The sequence below is a fragment of the Lepus europaeus genome, chromosome 6 (genome assembly GCF_033115175.1).
Source record: "Lepus europaeus isolate LE1 chromosome 6, mLepTim1.pri, whole genome shotgun sequence".
Lineage (NCBI taxonomy): Eukaryota > Metazoa > Chordata > Mammalia > Lagomorpha > Leporidae > Lepus > Lepus europaeus.
The window spans coordinates 113,206,281-113,227,117 of record NC_084832.1 but is presented as its reverse complement, the minus strand read 5'-3'; the positions used below and the strand labels follow the sequence as shown (position 1 = coordinate 113,227,117).

The window sequence follows — 20,837 nt, the reverse complement described above, 5'->3', positions numbered from 1 at the left end:
CTCAGCTTGCAAAGCCAGCATCCCAATTCAGAGTGCTGGTTCCAGTTCCAGCAGCTCCACTTCCAATCCAGCTTCCTGCTAATGCACCTGGGAAGGCAATGGTGATAGCACAATTACTTGGGCCCCTACCACCCTTGTGGGAACTCCCAGATGGAGCTCCTGGCTCTCAGCTTCTGCCTGGCCCAGCTCTCGTTGTGGTGGCCATTTGGTGAATGAACCTGCAGATGGAGATCTCTCTCTCATTCTCTGTCTCTAACTTGCTGTTGCTCTTTCAAATAAATTAAAAAATCTTTAAAACAAAAGCAAAAAACTAGGAGGACTTGAAGACTTTATTGTGCTAATTAGAGCTCAAGAATCGATCTGAACCCATTCCTGCTGGTAAAATACAAGAAAAACAGCTACAATAACATACTTATAATGCTGAAACATATAAATTACTAAAATTCATGAACTCATAACACTAAAATAATGACAAGATGTGAGTGTTTGACATGGTGGTTAAACTGCTGTTTGCAACATCTCTGTCCATTTCAGAGTGCCTAAGTTCCAGTCCCAGCTCCATTCTCCATTCCAGCTTCCTGTTAGTGTGTACCTATGGAGGCAGCTTGTGGTGGCTCAAGTACTTGGGTTGCTGCCATTTACATAGGGAGACGTGGCTTGAGTTCACAGCCCTTGATTTGGCCTGGCTCAGTCCTGGGTGTTGCTGGCATCTGGGGAGTAAACCAGAGATGGGAAAAAATGTATCTCTCCTCTCTTTCTCTCTCTTACTTTCTCTCTCATATTCTCTGTGTGACCTTTCAAATAATTGATTTTTCTCCCAAAAAGTAAAGCTTCTACCTTAAAAAAACCATATGGTTACTTCATATGACTGTAACTAACAATTTCAATATATTTAAAACTGATAGTATTTAGGAGAAAAACTGCCTTCATCTTGCCTTTCCTATCCAATACATTCTTTAGAGTTATTAAAAGCAAATTTCTCTACAGAATTATCCCCATGAATAAACAAAAGGATATTGGTCATTAATGGTCAATGATATCAGAAAAAGACATCTTGAACATGTCAATGCAAGTTAAAAGCTTGAAATACCATCCTTGAAATAGTCTCTATCCTTTTTTCCATAAAAACCACTCATCTCACCAAGCTTTAGATAAAGTGTAAATATCAGTTCATAAGAAGTACTGCAAAGAGAAGCACATTCTAAACAAGACTGAAACAATACAATCAGCAAAATTTGGAGTGGAGAATCTCATTAGCATAAACAACCTAGATTCTTTCCAACTAAATGGAGATAAGGGAGATTGTATTTGAAACTTAATAAATGAGTCAATTACAAAGTACCGATCTTGTTCATTCTTCAAAATTCTATAATATTCTTGAAAGAGCCATACCCTCAGAAATATGAAAACTATATGGATTGTATCATATGGAAGACTTCTTGTTAGTTTTCTCCAGAAATGATGATGGTGTTTCCACTATCTAATGGCACAAATATTTCAAAGATAAATACCTACACTTTTGATTATTGATTATTTACAAATAAAAATATATTGGTTTGGATATTTTCAAAATGACTTTGAGAAAGTTTAATGTTTGGGGGCATATAGGGAACAGACAGGTCAAATATTAATTGATATGGGTGATAGGTACATAGCATCACCGTACTTTTTTTTTTCTAGTTTGAATATATTTGAAAATTTCCATAATTGTTGTTTAAAAAGTTTATTTTTTTGTATTTAAGAAGTAGAGTCATAGAGATAGATAAAGACAGATTATAGATAGATGACAGAGAGATAGAGATATCTTCCATTCTCTGGCTCATTCCTCAAATGCTTGCAACATCTAAGGCTGGCAAAGCTAAAGCTAGGATCCTGGAACTCAAGCCAGTTCTCCCATGTAGGTGATGGGAACCTAAGTACTTGAGCTATTATCTTCTGTCTCCCAGGGTGCACATTAGGAGGAAGCTGGATTGGAAGCAGAGGCAGGAAACAAACCTAGCCACTCTGATATGTGATACGGGCATGACAAACAGTGGCTTAAGCTATTGTAACATAATGCCTGCACCCATAATTGATATTTAAATAAATTGTAGTTAGCTAGTTATACAGTTAAAAAGTGTTAATAGGGGGCAGGCATTTGGCCTAGGGGCTATGATGCCATTTGGGACATCTGTATCCCATCCTGGAGCTGTGGGCTTCTGCTTCTGATTCTAGCTCTTCGCTAATTTGTACCATGGGAGTTCAGAAGATAATGGCACAAATCATTAGGTTCCTGACACCATCTATGTGAGAAACCTGGCCTTGACCTGACCCGGCCTCATATTGAGGGCATTTGGGTATTGAAAAGTAAGCCACTAGATTGGAAATCTCTCTCCCTCTCTCTCATCTTTTTTCCTCAAATAATTAAAATAAAAATATTAAAATTATTTATAAAAAGAGTTAGTGGATAAATTATAAATTCATTTGTATAACTGGTCACAAAGCTACCTTTGATTAATATTACTTTAATTTTCCATTATCCATACCATGTTTTCTTTGCTCATAGTCAGCAGTTGAATTGGTTGAGGTTTTTTACTGATGAGATGAGCCCAACCTTCATTTCTGTAAGGTCAAGTTCCTTAGCAGTCCTGCTTTTACAGGACACCAATTTCCCACTAAAATTTCCATTAAACATAAAAGTACTAAAATTCTTCAGAGAATTCTCTGTGTTCCAAACACAAGATTTCTTGCCAAGATTTTGTATCAGAAACTACCGTCTCCTGATGGTGTAATAACACAGGAGAACAAAAGGACCACCTGATTGTGATTCCAGGGTAATGGAACCATTGTGCATCCTGTGAAAGTATTATTGTCTTGGAAATTATTTTTTTAAATAAGCAGAATCAAAAGTTTGAGATATGAAGCAACATAAGTAGGTTACTAGCTATAATACCAAGTAGGACAATATCTAGTTCCACCAAACAGCAATATAGGTGGGTATATGGCTAAGAGCTTGCGATGCACTCCATCAAACTGTACTCCAGCCTCACAGGATTTTAGCTGGGACTCAAGCCCAGTTCTCTGTAACCCAACATTCTTAAGATGGGATCTTTGCTGATTTCCCCATTGCCATTATCGGCTTCCACATTTGGACCATCAACTTCATCATGGGAAGGAGCTTCTACTTTGTGGCTTACATGTGTGGTCCATGCAACTTCATTACCTTCATTGTTTTCTTCATGCTTTTCTTTATTTGTGGAAGATGTAATTAGATCTGTCAAAGATTTCTACACCCTAATCCAAGGGACTATAAATAAATTACATGGAAAAAGAGACTTTTCATATGTGACTGAGGATACAGGCACACAATCACATGAGCCCTTAATAACAGAGAACTCTCTTCAACTGGAGACAGAGATGCCTCCAAAGAGAAAGGTGGAAAGCCTCAAAGCATGAAAAGAACCCGTGAGCCATTGATGCTTTGAAAACTGGGAGGTGAGGAGAAAAGCTGGGGAAAGCGCAGGTGGGCTAACAAGGCTGAGAGGGGGACAAGAGTGAGGCAGAGTAGTCAGATGCAGCTTGGGATTCCTGCATCTCCTACAGCAGCGCCTGGGTTTGAGTCCCCGCTCTGCTTCTGATGTCAGCTTCCTGCTAATATGCACTCTGGGGACAGGAGATGATGGCTCAAGTACTTGGCTCTGTGCCACCCACATAAGAGACCCAGCTGGAGGTTCTGGCTACTGGCTTTGGCCTGGCACAGCAATGGCTGTTGTGGGCATTTGAGGAATGAACCAGTGGATGGAAGGTCTCTCTCTCTCTCTCTCTCTTTTTCCAGTCACTGTCTGTCTTGCTGAGATTCTGCCTTTCAAATAAATAAAATTTTTTAACAATTAGAAAAAAAGACAGATACAGAAGGATTTGGGAGAGATTCCAGCTGATAACCAGCAAGACAAAGGGAATCTCATTCCTATAACTTCAAGGAACTGCATTCCTGGTAAAAATCTGAATGAGCCTGAAAGCAGATTCTACCCTGAAGTCTTTGGAGTTCAGACTGGTCCACACTTAGAAATGAGTCCTGTGAAAGTCCCAAAGCAGAGAGCTCAGCCAAGCCCATCTGGTCTTCTCACCTACAGAGCTAATGCATTCACATTATGTTCAAGTCATCATGCGTATGGTAATGTATTCCGGCAGAAAGGGAAAGCTCATATACCATTCGTATCAGCGTCAAAGTCCCGAAAGATGAGAGAACAGCCTTCAGTGCGTTCACCTCTGGCATCTGTCAGGGAGAAGCCAAACAGACAACATTAGGGTATTTCAAAAAGTCACAAACAATTTTAAATATCATGCAGAATTGTTCCATAACACACATTTCCCATGAACTTTTTGAAGACCCCTCATATGTTGGGAGTTCATAATTCTTTGCACCAAAACCAACTCGTCGGCTAATTCCATTTTGCACAAACATTTTAAGTACCTTTGTAGAACAAGCTGCTATTCTACCTCCCTGAGTGCTAACTGCAAGGTAGGAAGCCAACACTCCCCAGCTCCCTCCCCTGTTCTGTGTGGTCCCAGAGCACAGAAGACACAAGGCACACTGGCAACTCCCTAATACATTAAACTGACAGACCTCTGCACAGGTGGGTCTGGGGATTCTTCCCAATGCCAGTGATGGCATCAGAAAGAATGTTCAGGACACCAAGTAACTCCAAGACTAAAATAAGCAAGGCTGTTGTTTAATCTACTCTAGCAAGCAGATTTTCAAAGAACTCTTCTTTTTTTATTGCATTAAACAGGGTTTTGTGACTATATTACAAGCTCCACCCATGTGGTTCAAAGGGCTGAAGTGTGGATTAGTGTGACCAATACCACACTCGACCTGATCTCTGAGGTTTCCTATGTCAGGTAGCAGCTGTAGTCACCCTTCCTCCAGCATGAATCTCAGGCTCTGTTAGAACTTACCCATCATCACTCTTGATACCACATCATTTATCTCTTCTTTATACCAAATCAGTTCAGACTGGGCTGCTCCACTTTGTCTCCTTTGCTCTGAGGACCACAGCATCATGGTACAAGGGAAGCCCTGGGAGAGGGTTGAAATCTGAAACTCAAGCAGACACAGTCAAACTTGTCCTGCTGTGCTATGTGTATGAGGAAGAATGTGTGTGTGCATTTGTGTATACACATGCATACCCAGAAATAGAGAGTATGCTTATACCCAGAGAAACAAATATTCTAAGTGATGACCTGTTCATCTAAGAAAAAGAAGCAAATACTAACTGATGGTTGCTTGTAGAAAGTGATAGTCTGAGCCAGATTGAATGGACCTTTAAAGATATGAGACTGGGCTGGGCATTTGGCATGGTGATCAAGATGCTATTTGGGATACTTGTATTCCATATTAGAGTACCTAGCTTTGAGACCAGGTTCTGCTCCTGATTCCAGCTTCCTCTAACGCACATGTGATGGGATGGCAGCAGGTGACAGCTTAAGTAGTTGAGTCCCTGACACTCATGTAGGAGATCTACTTCTGTCTGCCTTTCAAAAAATGACAAAAGAAAAATCATTTTCAAAATATGAGGTTTAGGAGTTGAAATTTCATCTCACAGGTAATGGGGAACTCAATACTTGTAGATTAAAGAGTTCCTTGGGAATTCTGGGCAACACTCACATTATGCTTTTGTTTCTAAGTACTGCATTTGAGTTAATTAAAAATGTTTTTGAATCATTCAAACAATTCTAAAGCTTTTCAAACATGCAGAACGAAAATAATTCCAGGTGTGTGCAATGAAATATTGCATGTGTCGAGCATCCACTGACAATCTGCAGAGGATGATGTGCACTGGATTCATAAAACAAAAGGCAGCACTGTGTATGTTACAGACCTCTGAAGGTGAATGCCTGAAGTTTTGGCACCTTGGTTTTGATGCTCTTTGATTAGAGAAACAATACAGGTTGGTTGCAGAAGATGATGATGATGTAGTTAAGAATTCACCAGTGATTGGGGAGAGAGTTGTTACTGTGGGATTACAAGCTCCTAGGGGTTCCTTGGAAATTGGCCAGTGCATATCTCATTATTGAGGAGGTTGACTTCCAAGTCACTGAATATGGATATGAGAGAGAAAAGATGCTTTCAGAAGACTAGAAGACTTGGGTTGCACAAATAACTACATCAAACATGGTACCACAGAATTATTTTTATATTATACATTATCTTCACATTGTAACATCCACATTGATCATCTATGACACAGCTTTAATAATTTTGAGTATATATTTATGGTATATTAATATATTTATATATATATAAAACCAAGAGGCACTTCCAGTAATTCTGGCAAAAAGAGAGCATCAATATAGTGTCTAAGCTAAAAAATAATAAAAAATAAATACAATTTATCTAATATATTTTTCTGTACAGATTCTACTTTATACAAAACATCAGCCATTAACTAAGTCACTTAAATATTTGTGATGGGATGATAGTAAATATTGCTACATATATTAAGTGCAAGATACAAGTGGAAGGGCAAAAATTCTGTGATTTCAAAATGATCATTTAAGTTCCAATGCCTTACTCTTGTGTTTCTAAAAGTTGAAAATTTGGCAAAGTTAGTAATAATCATATTCAGGTTTGTTGACTCTGGTGAGAATTATATTATAAATAATCATCATATACAAATGGAATCCCCAACAGTATCACTTTGGTTGGCAGTTATTTGAATATATTGCTTTAGGAATACCAAAATAATCCAATACTCTCTGGTTTACAAATGTCCTAAAAACTCAAAGATTTGGGACATGATAATTAGAACTTGTCAGGAAAAGGAATTAATTGATCAACACAATTGCTCTATAAGTAATTAGAACATATTTTTCACACCAGAACCCAAATCAAATCAACCAAACCAATCAAAGTCAAAAACACTTTGAATTCAGATTAAAGTTCACTCAGCTGTAGGTGTTATCTTTACAGAAAGCCAAGGAGAATTTCATCTAATTATTTTGCATTGAGAGCTCCAGAATATATAAAAGCACCAATTTTCATTTTGTGATTTCCATGACAAAAATTTCTAGGAAGAAATATCAGTGTGTGTGGGATCAGCGATGTTTATTTCCAGTGCTTGTCACCTAACAAATTGTCCTTAGGGAAACAAGAATGGTATGAGTTTTTCTGTGAGAATATATATATATATATTATAACACAAACTGACACTCAAGAAAAAAGTACACCAGTTACACAAATGTGCTGAAAATCCCATGCAAATATTTTACAGAGTGTAAAAAAAAATAGTGATTTTTTAAACTAATGAACAAATGCATATTAAAAGTCAAGCCATTAAAACCCCACTAACAGGTAATATATAGATAGGTTATTATTCAGATAATAACACTATAGTATTATGCTTATAAATAGCTAAAATGAAATATCTGCTAAGTGGATTTTTGGAGTCATAAAAGTAATAAGTTGTGAATTTTTAAAAGAGATGTGACTGGGGGAGTTCTATCAGTCAACAAGTTGAATACACAAAGAGAACATTTTTAAACAATTAGTTTTAATTGCACATTAAACATCTGAGTACTTTGCTATTATGTCAGGAGTGAAATTACTAGAACAAAAAAAAAAATCCTTTCTTCAACAAATATTCAAGCATCATTTTCCAAGCTCTAAGGGCTAATTCACATTCAGAAACATATATAAGTGCTCATGGTAATAAAGGACTTCAGGGTTGAAATATGGACCAATCAGACCATTTTTACTCCTGAGTAGCTAATAACTCAATTGGCTTACACCAAAGATAGAGGGGTGTCAATGGATGTCCCTTGAGTTTTCTTATGTGTACACTCCCAAACCTCAGCTCTATTCTGTCTGCTTCTTAGTACCATGGGCTTCACAAAGAAACTAAGTATGGTGAACTACAAACTGGAGGGCAAGGCATTTTTTTCTCCTTTACAGGAGAGAATTGTTGATTACTCTTCCTTTCCTAACACTGAGTTAGACAATTCAAAGGGAAGAGGAGCCATACTTTGCTGCTGTGAGTCTGACTTTTTCTTTTTCTGGGCTTTCTGAAAGAGGAAAGGAAGAGTTTCCTGCTATAGTTTTGGTTGCATATGAAGTAGGTACTTTCAATGATATTGAAAATTTAGTTAAAGCAAAAAAGCTCTTTTTTACTACTTTTATAAGAATCAGTTTCAAATGATCACCTACCATTTGATCATGCCCGGCAGGTGAACTGCAGTGGGTGTGATTTATTGACTGGTAAGTCTTTGATCCGTGAAAGTCAAGATTAATACAGTTAAATTTTCCTTAGCGGTGAGTATTTGGATTTTTAATTGTGTTTGAATTTAGCAAAATAAAATTCACATTAACAGATCATTTGTTTTTTGACCAAAACTATAATAAATTGCAAGATAGTATATTTTTTTGTTTAGGGATCACTCAGAAGAGCTCAGGTTAAAATCTGAATATCTAAGGTCAATTTTGGAGAATAAATTTATTTTTTGATCATATGCATTTATTCCAAAAACATCTTTTCCCCATGAGACATAAGGATCTCAGAAAAATAAATTCCATTTTCTATTATGTGTCACTGGTTCTGATTATGTCAAAATATTCAGCATCCCAGCGTGAAGGAATGTTATTTTGTGAGTTTGAATTTAACTGAATAATGGAAGATTTTTAAAATAGTGTTAGTTCAATAAAATAAATCTAATTTAAATAGCATCAATATTCCTAATAGATAATGATTAAAAATTACTTTTTAAAGCATCTTGATTGAATTATTCACATGATTAAAGGTTTTTTGGTCTGAAACAAGTGGGAAACCTGTCTCAACATGGTCGCATTCAACATTTCTGACCTGTAAGGAGGTGCGGCTTTTCTTATGTGCATCACAACTCTTCTGAGAAACAGAATTCCAGGGATCCCAAAGCCTATGAAAGTAATCAACCTTAAAAACATGACATGGAGAAGAAACAGCTGCATTTAGACAGGAAATCTGTATTGTTTTTAGAGCCTTAAGCAAATACCAAGAGCCAATATTATTTTTTACCTATATTCAGTTCCATATAGTCTACAGCCTCACCTGTGTGAAAATAACTTATAGTAGATTGAGATCTACATGAAAATAACTTTCAATGGATCAGTATTTTGAATCAGCAGATTGACACTGAGTTCCACCAAGGACATAAAGGCTTAATTCTCAGTTTTAAGTCTTTAAATATAGTAAGCAAAAAAAAATATGCTCAATTATTTTTGTCATCATTGTTAACCTGCTGTCAGAATAATATGCTGGGTGAACATAAAGACCAATTCAGGTAGCGTAAAAAGCACCATTAGGCAAGAAGATAAAAACAACATTGTTTTAATCAATGCAGTGTGTTAGGCAACAGCACAAATTGCCTAACATCTGTAGTTAATAATATAGACAGAAAAAAATAAGTTCTCAGTCTCTGACAACCATTCATTGGTATGATACACACAAAGATTTATACATATCTCAATTTAAGTTATCTAAATTATAGTTTAGTTATAGTAAACTTGATGTATATAGTTAACCTCTTCCCCAACTAAAATTCCAATAAGAATCTGAATATTTTCTAGAGGAACAAAAAATAGGATATAAGATCTGAAACTAGCATATTTCTTATTGAATAGGACTTCTCAAAATAATTTAATGTTGGAATGTTCTTTACTTAAAGTGGATAATTGGCTTCTTAATCTTCAAGTTGAATTTGCATAAACAGACTTTAAAAATGGACAGTATCAGCAAATTCATATTTTATTGCACAGGGATGTCACAAGATGAATTAATGACTCAGACAATGATCATAAAATGTTTTCTTGCTTGCTAAGAGAGATGAATGAAAAAAATTCAGTTTGGTTTCAAAGTACATAGACATTAAAGCTTTCAATTATTTGAAGTTGAGCTAGTAAAATGTGAAAACCTACTGGTATTTTTTCCACAAATACTACTGACAGTTTTTAGGATAAGGAGGATATTGATTTACTCTAGATTATGAAAGTTCACAGAACTATATTTTATGGGAGTCTTTCTCCAGTTTGGAAAGGCAGTTCAATTGCAAATGGAAAGGTAGAAAGCGTGGAAAGGCATTAAATGTGAATCCGGGTTAGGATGGAAGAGGAGGACAATAAAACACTTACTGCAGTTTTCATTAATATGGTACAAATTTTGTTGAGGATGGGGAGAGGTTCCCTATACTGATGTGGAAGCACCAAGAATATATCCAAAGTAGAATATAAATGATTTTGGATTATTTGCTTCTCATCAGTTGGGAATTATTCACGCAAATATTTCACTTTCATAAAGCAGTCATTTCAAACTTTAGACTTTATTTACGATAATTTTCATATTTTTATTACTTAGAAAATAATTTATATTTGTCCATCATTTAAACAAAGAATAGGCCTGAGTCTCATGCCTTTTGCACAGCTTTCACCATCAAAGAAAGTTCTCTGGGAAAGACAGGAAGGGGGCATAAGGAAATGGCAAATCAACAGCCTACATACATCTAATAGGAACAGTCTTCAGGACATTTAATTTCTTCTCCTTAATGTTACCAGAATTGCAATAGGTAGGATTTGTTCTGCAATTCAACAGACAGAAGTTGGCATTCTGTTTTGTGGATACTCTTAAACATACTATGAGGAATACCTTCACTTGTCAGATGAAGACCAACATAGATGTATGTGGACAGTGCTACTGCCTCCTTCTTTTGCTAAGAGCAAAACCAGGCCTTATATAAATGACAAAAAATAATTTTATAGTTCAGGAAAAAAAAGCAAAAGGAGTGTTTTCATCAAGGAAGAAACATTCTAAACATGAGAGTAGAGAGATCACAGAAAAGACATTCTATCAGTATGCTGAAAAATGATACCAATGACACTCAGAACATAGCTGGTCTTTCACTTAACAAAGAGGACCATGGCTTCCAGCTAACCAGTTCCAACCTTTCTTACCATTAATTTTATGATTTTCTATACAAGTATACTCTTCCATAAGTGGGCTAGAAACTCCTTCATTTAAAAGACCTGAGTTTATCTAATGGCACCTATAAGTAGGCTCATATAAAAATGTAGTAAATTCCAACAAACACATTGGCACCACAGGAAATAAGCTTTGGAGTTGGAAGTGAACACAGTAATATTGCTGTCACCAAAGCAGTTGGGGAAACATCACTAGTATTAAATACTTTCTTATGTCCCTAGGCATCCCTTGAGATATACTGGGTGTGTATCAAAGTCATACACTTGGTGGATCTCCATCTCTCTTAAATTGTCAATTAACTTCTAGCTTTAATATAATAGCAATCTACTTTTGAAGAAGAAATTACAATCAGCCTGGTTTAATAGACACAGTTCTGGGATAAAGAGGTTCCAACTGGCTTTGGCCTACTATTTCATGTCCTTTAAAACAAAACAAACAAAACCAGGCAGTTTGCTGGGACTTCCACTGTGACACCAGGCTGATCCCTACATGGGCCATGCCGCTTTAACAATACAGCCAATATGTGGTTATGATTTCACATTGGTCCTGCCACTTCTACTCCCACCACACCTAGCTTGTCCCTCAATTTCTGTTTAGAGATGCATAGGGCAAGATCAGTTTTGTTAAGTAATTAGACGCAAGAGGTATGTGAGTACAAATGTTTTTTTCTTCTTCTTCTTCTTCACAAAGGAAAGAGAACAGTTAAATTCACTGGAGAAATGTATTTGACTCACAGCAATTTTTGCAAACATGCAGACACATAGACAGTACCAAGAAAATGGAAACAACAAAGTAAATCCTCCATAATGAAGACCCGGTGTTAACTCAGAAATATACTGAAAAAAATTCTAATTATTTAGGTAAAGTCTGCATTTATTTGATCCACTATGTTTTCCCACTTACTGGAAAAATTGTCTTAAAACCATGTTTATTTTTTAATGCGTCATCTTTACCTTATTTGGCAACTTTCATGGATTACTATAAAAATCACACTTCCAACAGGAAGAATACAATATCCATTCATGAGTTAACAAAGGTACTTTTAAGGTAAGCTCTCCTTTCTATGACTTCAGAGGAAGTGAAAGCACAAATCTCAATCAAGATTTCCTTGTTTGAATGATGAGCATATAGGATCACAGGAAGAGTTAGAACAAGGAAAAAAATGTTGAAAAGAAACAGACACCAACCATAAAAATTTGGTGTTGGTTAAAAAAGTCTTTCACCTTGGACTCATGGACCCAGAATTCATTGAGTTAGCAGAAGATATTAGTGGGTACAAAAACAATATTCTTTGCAGCATTCTCATTACATTGGCAAAAAAAGCTATCAAATTATCCATTACATTAGAATAGGTAGATGAGTGGCTGTCCAAAGACCTCCACGCAAATGAATCACTGCTTTCTTAATGGGCTTGGAGATAGCTACAAAGTATAAAAATGGTGATTAAAATATAACTTTATAAAAATGTTTCCCTCCCGCCTTTAAAAAAAAAGAATTGCTATCTACAGAAAAAAAATCTTTATATTTACATCAAGATACTATTCAAGACATATATAATAATATGAAATAAAATATTGAAAGTGAATATCAACTTTTTAAATAGAGGTTTGGCTCACAGCATAAACAAGTGTAGATAACAAACAAACCAAAAAAAAAAAAAAAAAAGGCTTTCATCAACAGCCCTATCCCTACACAATCTCTTTCTAACCTTCCCTGTCAAACGTATGAAAATGGGCCAGTTGCAGACAGAGGCCTCTTCATCACACAGCACAAGGACTAAAACAGGGGTCATCACTGGGATCTCTATACCCAAAACCAATCTCCATCAGGTATCCATGACCAGGCTTTCCTTCCATCACCATCGAAACCCTTGATTAAAACTTTCTCCTTCATCTCTCTGCATAACCCAGAGTGGGTTTCCCATTACCTGTTTTCTTCATCTACCATGCCTTTTGCAGCGAATGAAGATGATCCAAGAGATCTCTACGAAGTATCATTTCCCAGGCTTTCTCTAGCATCCTTTGTAGAATTGTAACTGTGTCAAAAGACCTGACTCCAGGTCCTCCCTAGGTGTCTATGAATATAAAATACCCATTCCCTTGATAGGAGCATTTCTCTGAGATCCACTGGACAGTGCCTCAGATGTTCCGATATGAGGCTGGTGACAGAGTGCCTGCAAGTGGTAGACAGCAGTAGTACCAACTGCAAGGCCTACAAACACACTCCATCAGCAACGGGACCTTTATTGAAACTCGAGGAGGTCACTTGGATGGATGTCTCCCAAAGACCTCTCGGAGGGAACACCCTTCTATTTGTTCATGTGGTACTAAGTCAATTGCTACAGCTACTCTATGAACTACTGAAACACTAACAATCTCTCCTACATCTGTGCACACGTGCATGTACACACACACACACACACTGTTGGCAGGATGTACCCCAACTCAAATAATGCTCTAGAACTTTCAGCCCTCAGTGCTAAGAGCTAAAGATGCTTAGTGGGTAACCAACATTGGCTGCACTGTTCCCTTGCTAAGTTGCACCATTTCCTTCATGATTGGTTTTCTTTTATGAACTATTATATCACAGTGACCATTATGTAAATATGAATGTTACTATGTTGTGGAGCCAGTAATCCTGGCTTTCAGTGTGGTGTGTGTGTACTGTGTGTGTATGTGTGCACACATATGAATTTGTGTATATCTACGTGGGAGCTTATGTACACACAGACACGTGGATATATTTCCTTCTTAAAAAATATCCTTAGAAGCTGGTGTTGCAATGTGAAAGCTTCTTTGAGCAAGAGTTTTAAACAATGTACCTCACCGTAAAAATAACACAGAACATGTGAAGAGTCCCCAAATGCAACAGGCATTTGCCCATCTTCTCACTCCTCTACAGTGTTGTGTCTAAGAGTTGTGCTGGCTTGAAAAGAGTCTGCGGCAAGTCAGTGTGTTTGGAAACACAGCTCATCTATCCATTGTCACTGGTTGGATTGTGGGGCTGGGATCTCCTCAGCTCTCGGCTTCCCTTTCTCTTCTTCTTCTTCCTCGATGGCCTGGATCTTTTCTGAGGACTGCTGCGGAGGGGTCTGCTCTATGGACTGATTTTCTATGCCTGTCAACCGCTGCTCATCCTCGATGACTTTCTTCCACATCTTGTGGTTCTGCAGGAGGTGCTGAGTTATTTGGCAGTAGATTTTCCTCCTTTTGAAAGCTTTCTTTCCTTAAAAAGAAACCCACACAGTTAGACAGCTTATCTGTGTATTGATAGGGATTAAGTGCCAAGTGGATCCATGTAACCTATAACGCGATTTGCATTTTGTAATCAAGCAGTTTTCAAGAGCAAGGAAAGATGAAAAACATGAAAATATCACTGAGAAAGAACTGTGGACAGCATTTGATATTTGGTAATGTCCGCACAAGGCTCTTTTGTGTTCTGATGTTACTTCCACTACAACTGGGTTCTCAAGACTTCACATGGACAACTGGAATAACTTCATGCTATGCCTTCTTTTGTAAACAGCTCAACTCACAAGAGGGTGCAAGACTGATTTCTTTTTTTAAAATATTGTTTTATTTTAAAAAATTGTTTACTTTATTTGAAAGGCAAAGCTACCAAGTGTGGGGGAAGAAGGGAGAGAGAGAGTATGTGTTTTTTATCCACTGGCTCACTCTCCAAATGGTCACAATGGCCAGAGGGGTCAATCCACAGTCAGGAGCCAGGAGCTTCTTCTGGGTCTTTCATGTGCGTGCAGGGGCCTACGCACTTGGGCCATGCTCTGCTGCCATCCTAGGTGCATTAGCAGGGAGCTGGATTGTAAATGGAGCAGCTGGGACTTGAACTCATGTCCCCATGGGATGCCTGAACCAGCCCCAAGACTAGTTTCTTTAAAGACAGATTAGATGCTACTTGTCTGCTTTGTGGAAACTAAAAAATGCATTTCAAATTCCATTCCAAGTTCTCACAGAAGCTGGCAGAAATCCACTTTTGCACTCCTGTTTCTGCAGCCTGGCTGTGATCTCTGCTTGCCTGCTCTGTTCTCTAGAGACACTGTATTTTACTCTCAAGCTGCTGCTGCTGCTCTCCTTCTGCAATGTTCTTCTCTGTCACTGAAAGTTCATATGCTTTCAGCATTGTAAGACCCTGTCACATTTCACTGAATTCCTCTTCTAAGAAATAAACGCTCTCTCACTGCTAAATGCTCATGTAACACCATCTATACCTCACAGAGTATTTATTGTAACTAGTATCTCCCCTTCATCCCCTTCTTCTCGCTGTCATTCTCACTTCTTCTTGTAACTGTGCATTCAGAATTATTTGGGGAACTCTCCTCCTCTTCTTCCACTACATGGTATCTCCCCACATGCATCCCAACAATAAAAGCTGTCACTGATAGGTAGGTATGCGACTCAAGCCAGCCAGAGTCCTTCCCTGGGATTTTCCCCAGTGGCACAGAATGAATGTGGGGTTTTGAGGTGGGAATTCGGGATCTTTTCTCCTTTGTCAAGTATCTGGAACAAACTGAATTTAGAGATGGCTACAATTTCAACTTCAGAATAAAGCAAGGTTAAAAAACATAGGCTATATTACAGATAAGGTGGAGACAAAATCAAGAGAAAGCAAGCACTGATATTAACCTATGTCATTTACACAAATAATAAACCTTCCCTTTTTTATGTACTTACTCAACTGGAATTGTGTCACTTGTATCAAAACATAACATCTTAAATAATGAACCTCCTTTAATGAAGGGACATCTCTTGTTCTTGTGTGTTGTAGGGATTCCATTCTCTTCTAGCCTATGGGCTCTTTGAGAGAGCCTTGCACAGCCCTGCACAGATTTTATCCATGTCAAGGCTCAGCAAAGAAGCACTGAACATATAAATAAATTTTTTTGACAAAACAATTTAAACTTTTTGATATGGAAGTATTAAAGTGAATATTCATAGATTTACATCTCTTGACTGGAGAAATAAAAATCTATTGTGACAGAAGAAATGTAGCGTTTTCTTTCTCTCTTTTAAAAAAACTTTATTTGAGTTATACAAGTTTCGTGTATTTCATATATACAGATTTAGGAACATACCCATCCTACCCTCCCTCCCGCCCATGCTCCAATCCTTCCTCCTCGTCCCTCTCACATTCCCACTCTTAATTTTTACAAAGATCTTGTTTCAGTTTACTTAATGATTATATAGTTAATCCTACACAAAGTAAAATATTTCAATAAATAGTATGAAGAGGAAAAAAATAAAAAACATTGTTTCTTTACAGAAGAGACAAGGGCTGTAACCAATCATTGAATCTCAAAATGTCCATTTCACTCCGATACATTACATTTCAGGTACTCTATTAGTTGCCCCAGATCAGAGAAAACATATGATATATATATATGTATATATACTATATATATATATATATATATATATATATATATAGTATATACATATATATATACACACACACAATACCTGATTTCAAGACATACTACAGGGCAGTAGTAATCAAAACAGACTGGTACTGGCATAAAAACAGACTTGTAGACCAATGGAACAGAACAGAAACTCCAGAAATCAATTCAGGTGTCTATAACCAACTTATGTTTGACAAAGGAGCTAAAATCAATCCCTGAGGCAAGGACAGTCTCTTCAACTAATAATGCAGGGAAAACTGTATCTCCACATGCAAAAGTATAAAGCAAGACCCTTACCTTACAACTTACACAAAAATCCACTCAAAATTCATTAAAAACTTAAATCTATGACCCAATACCATCAAGTTATTAAAGAAGATTGGGGGATCTATGCAAGACATTGGCAGGGAAAGAGTTCTGTAAAACACCCCAGAAGCACAGGCAATCAAAGGCAAAATTGACAAATGGGATTACATCACATTCAGAAGTTTCTGCACCGCAAAAGAACACTCAGCAAAATGAAAAGGCAACTGATAGAATGGGAGAAATCATTTGCAAATTATGCAAATGATAAAAGCTTAACATCCAGGATCTATAAAGAGGTCAAGAAACTTAACAACAACAAAACAAGCAATACAGTTAAAAAAAAAGGACACAGGACATGAACAGGCACTTTTCAAGAGAGGAAATTCAAACAGCCAGCAGACACATGAAAAAATGCTCAGGATTGCTAGCCATCAGGAAAATGCAAATCAAAACCAAGGAGAGTTTTCACCTCACTCCAATTAGAATAGCTCTCATATATATAAATCAACAAATGACAGGTGTTGGCAAGGATATGGGAAAAAAGGTCCCTGGTGTTCTGCTGGTGGGAATGTAAACGGTTGCAGCCACTGTGGAAGACAGTATGGTGGAGATACTTCAGGAATCTGAATATAAACCTACCATATGATCCAGCCATCCCTTTCTCGGAATTTACCTAAGGGAAATGAAATCAGCATATGAAAGTTACCTGTACCCGCATGTTTATTGCAGCTCCATTCAGAATAGCTAAGATATAGAATCAACCAAAATGTCTGTAAACTGAAGTCTGGATAAAGAAATTATGGGATATGCACACCATGGAATACTACACAGTGGGAATGAAATCTTTTTGTTTGCAACAAAATGAATGAAACTGGAAAACATCATACTTAGTGAAATAATCTAGTCCTAAAAGGATAAATATCATATGTTTTCTGTTACCTGTGGTATTTAATAGAGCACTCAAAAGGTAATCTACAGAAATGAAATTGACACTTTGAGATGCAATGACTTTGAAACAGCCCTTGTCTTGACTGTTGAGGAACAGGTGTTTTTTTATTTTTTGTACTAGTTGTTGAACTGTTTACTTAGTATAGGGTTAATGATATGTGTATAAAGTTAATTGACAATAGATCTTAGTATAAATAAGAATGGGAATAGAAGAGGGAGGAGGAAATGGGGTCAGAGAGCAGCTACAGTGTGAAGAATCACTATGTTCCCAAAGTTGTACTTATGAAATCCATGATGTTTACATTCCTTAAATAAAAGGTTTCTGGGACAAAATTACCTTGAATTATGACTGAACCACACAGGTAACAGAAATTGTAAAATGAATGAATGCCAGAGGAAAATGAGCACAGGCAGGTTCATAACCAAGAATTGAAAATATACATGTTTACTTTGTCCACCATTATTCATGAGATGGACACATCAATCATACTGCGCATCTGACATGCACTTTTCTGGATGCTGTGGAAACAAAGATCAATTAGGTTCAGAGTTTGCTTTAAAGGAGCTCATACTCTACAGGAGAGAAAGACAAACATGAAGACAAAAACTAAAATACATGTGCTGTGTTTTATGACAGACGTACAACTGTGACCAAATGGTATCACCTCTCCTCTCAGTCTGACTAATCTGAATTAGGTTTCTCCCAGATTACATGTCCCCGACCTCAATCTTTTCTCTGACATTTACTTTAAAATAAAAACAAAAACAAAAAACTTATGTTTATATACCCTTCACTGTCATCTTGAAAAATAGATCAATCTCCCACTCTCTAGCCAGTTTTACAACCCAAGAATATCTCTATCAGGGGTTAGGGAGCTGCCCCTTTGGAATGCAGTCAACAAGAAAGACTCAGGGCAGCTGTTTGACCTTGCCGTCCAGAAGCCATTTGGGATGTCTACATCTCGTGCTGGAGTACCTGTTTTCAAGATTTGGCTCTGCTCCTAATTCCTGCTTCATGCTAATGTGCCCCCTAGGAAGCAGCAGGTGATAACTTAAGTCTTGGGGTTCCTGACAGCCACATGGGAGAGCTGAACTGATTTCCCAGCTGCCAGTTTTGGCCTAGCCTAGCCCTGGCTGTTTTGGGAATTTGGGGGAGTGCACCCACACATGCTACCTTACTCTGTCTCTCAAGTAATTAAAGATGTAAAATAAATCAATACAGGATTTCTGACTATAAATACCATATTGTATGCCAAATCTCTAGAACTCACCCCTTAAAACTTTAGTTAAGAGGGTAGCTGTCATATTATGTGTTCTTTTCACAATACAATTTTAAAAATTAGAGAAAGCAAAGGAATTTGAGGTGGGAGAGAGAGGAAAGGAAGGAAAAGCAGGAAGGATGAAGACAGATGGAGGGGAGGAGAGGTGGGGAGAGAAGGGAGGGAAAGAGTCTTGGAAAGAAAGGGATAGAGGGGCAGGGAAGGAAGGAAGAAATCCCTCATCTCCCAATCTCTGTGGGAGAGCAGACACCTAACTTCAATATGCACAAATTAATGCACACAGATGGCCCACCCACAGGAGCCTGCTCAGGCCCAGTCTTCTCTAGGACTTTTTCACTAGCTCCTCCCAGTACTTAAAAAAACCTCTCCCATCTTTTGTTTCAACAGAGCTGAGTTCCATTTGCACCAAGTGTCTGGTGCGATTTCCCTGTGATGCATCAAATCATGGCAACACACAAATCTCAACCTGTGTGAGAATAGGTAGGACTGTTTTTCAAAGGACAGGGTACTAAGCTGGATGTGAACCTGAGAATTCTGTACACTGGATAGAAAAGAGGCTAGCTGCATTCCAGGCAGAGTGAGTGACAGGGACACAGATCCTGGCCCATGTACCAATTTCTTCATTTGCAAGCTTCCAAACAAGATATACTAAAATTTAATAAATTTGGATCTATCGAAGTCTACAATATAGTTAAGATTTTTAAGGCAAATTATTCTTCCATCAAGGCCAAATACTGTATATCTCTGCTTCTTTTTGTTGTAAGTAAGCACAAATTGTGCTGCTGAGAGATTTTTAAATGTTAACACACTTTTTGCCTAATCCTTTCAATCAGGGTGTGACAGATGACTGCTGGCTGAAGGACAGATGTGAATCACAGTGATGAGAAACACGCTATTGCTCAAGGTGATTATTCCTAAAGTCATCCACATTCATGGCAGTACATTCCTAGGAAAGAGGCTAACAAAACCTCCATTTTTCTTTTTTTCTTTCAGGGCGGCCCCCATGAGAGCAGCTGGGCTCTTATTAATGCCGCTAAATGTTAGCAACAAACCTCTCTGGAATTATACTGAATAAGGTGACGTAGAAGAAAGTTTGTACCAAATAAATTTGCGTAGATTAGAGCCTGCAGGTGGCCTAAAGCATGCCTCTATGGGGAGCCAAACTGTTCAGCACTGGAACCTTTTGAAATGAGAACAAAGAGCCTTTCATTGCCCAAATTCTAAATGCAGCTTAGTACTTCATTAGAAACCTCTTAGTTCGCTGTAGGAATCTTTCAGAATTAATTATGAGGTGGGGTAAAAGCCTTCTTCTCCCAGGATACCATATCGAAACATTTTATTCTGTGTTTCCTGGGAGACCTCCAAGTTGTACAAATTGCAGAAGTTACCAGTCATATTGAATGTAATTTTTTCCTGAACCATAAGCACTGGGTTAAACCAAGTTATCCATCTCTGCTGATACAAACTCTCAAATTAAACTCACTAACAGAAACAAAGGAGTTAAAATTTAAGAAGCCTGGGTTTGCTCTCTGCTTCCTTAACCTTGGGATGTTAAATTCCTGATGAGCTTCAAAATCAGATGAGCTTCAATTCCCCTTCCATGTCTAAAATTCCACCACTCTCTTTGGGTACCATTTAGTAACTGCCAAGCACTTATCAAAGATAATATTTCCAAAGCTATGGTATCAAATCACTGTGGTTGAGATGTTTTAAATTTTAGCTTTTGGAAGCTGTTAGTACACAGAATCCACAGAATTCTAACTCCTACTTTAGTGAACTTGATAAAAAAAATAGGAAGGTCAGGAGATTCAGAATCCCGACGTCAGCACTGCAATACAACACAATGGCACAGAAAGGAATGGAATATTCAGGAGCAGCATTTGCTGCTGCAGCCCAGGATGA

The 20,837-nt window shown here is 37.6% G+C and overlaps 1 protein-coding gene across 3 annotated transcripts in view; it reads right to left on the bottom strand.

The window, feature by feature from the left end:
- Window positions 1-6,196: 6,196 nt before the first annotated feature.
- PDE3A (phosphodiesterase 3A) overlaps window positions 6,197-20,837 on the bottom strand; it is a 316,217-nt gene continuing 301,576 nt past the window's right edge. For all 3 annotated transcript variants that reach the window (XM_062194905.1, XM_062194906.1, XM_062194907.1), the window contains exon 16: window positions 6,197-14,210. In XM_062194905.1, coding sequence (XP_062050889.1) covers window positions 13,969-14,210 — 242 coding nt within the window. In that variant the 3' untranslated portion in view covers window positions 6,197-13,968. The remainder of the gene's footprint in view (window positions 14,211-20,837) is intronic.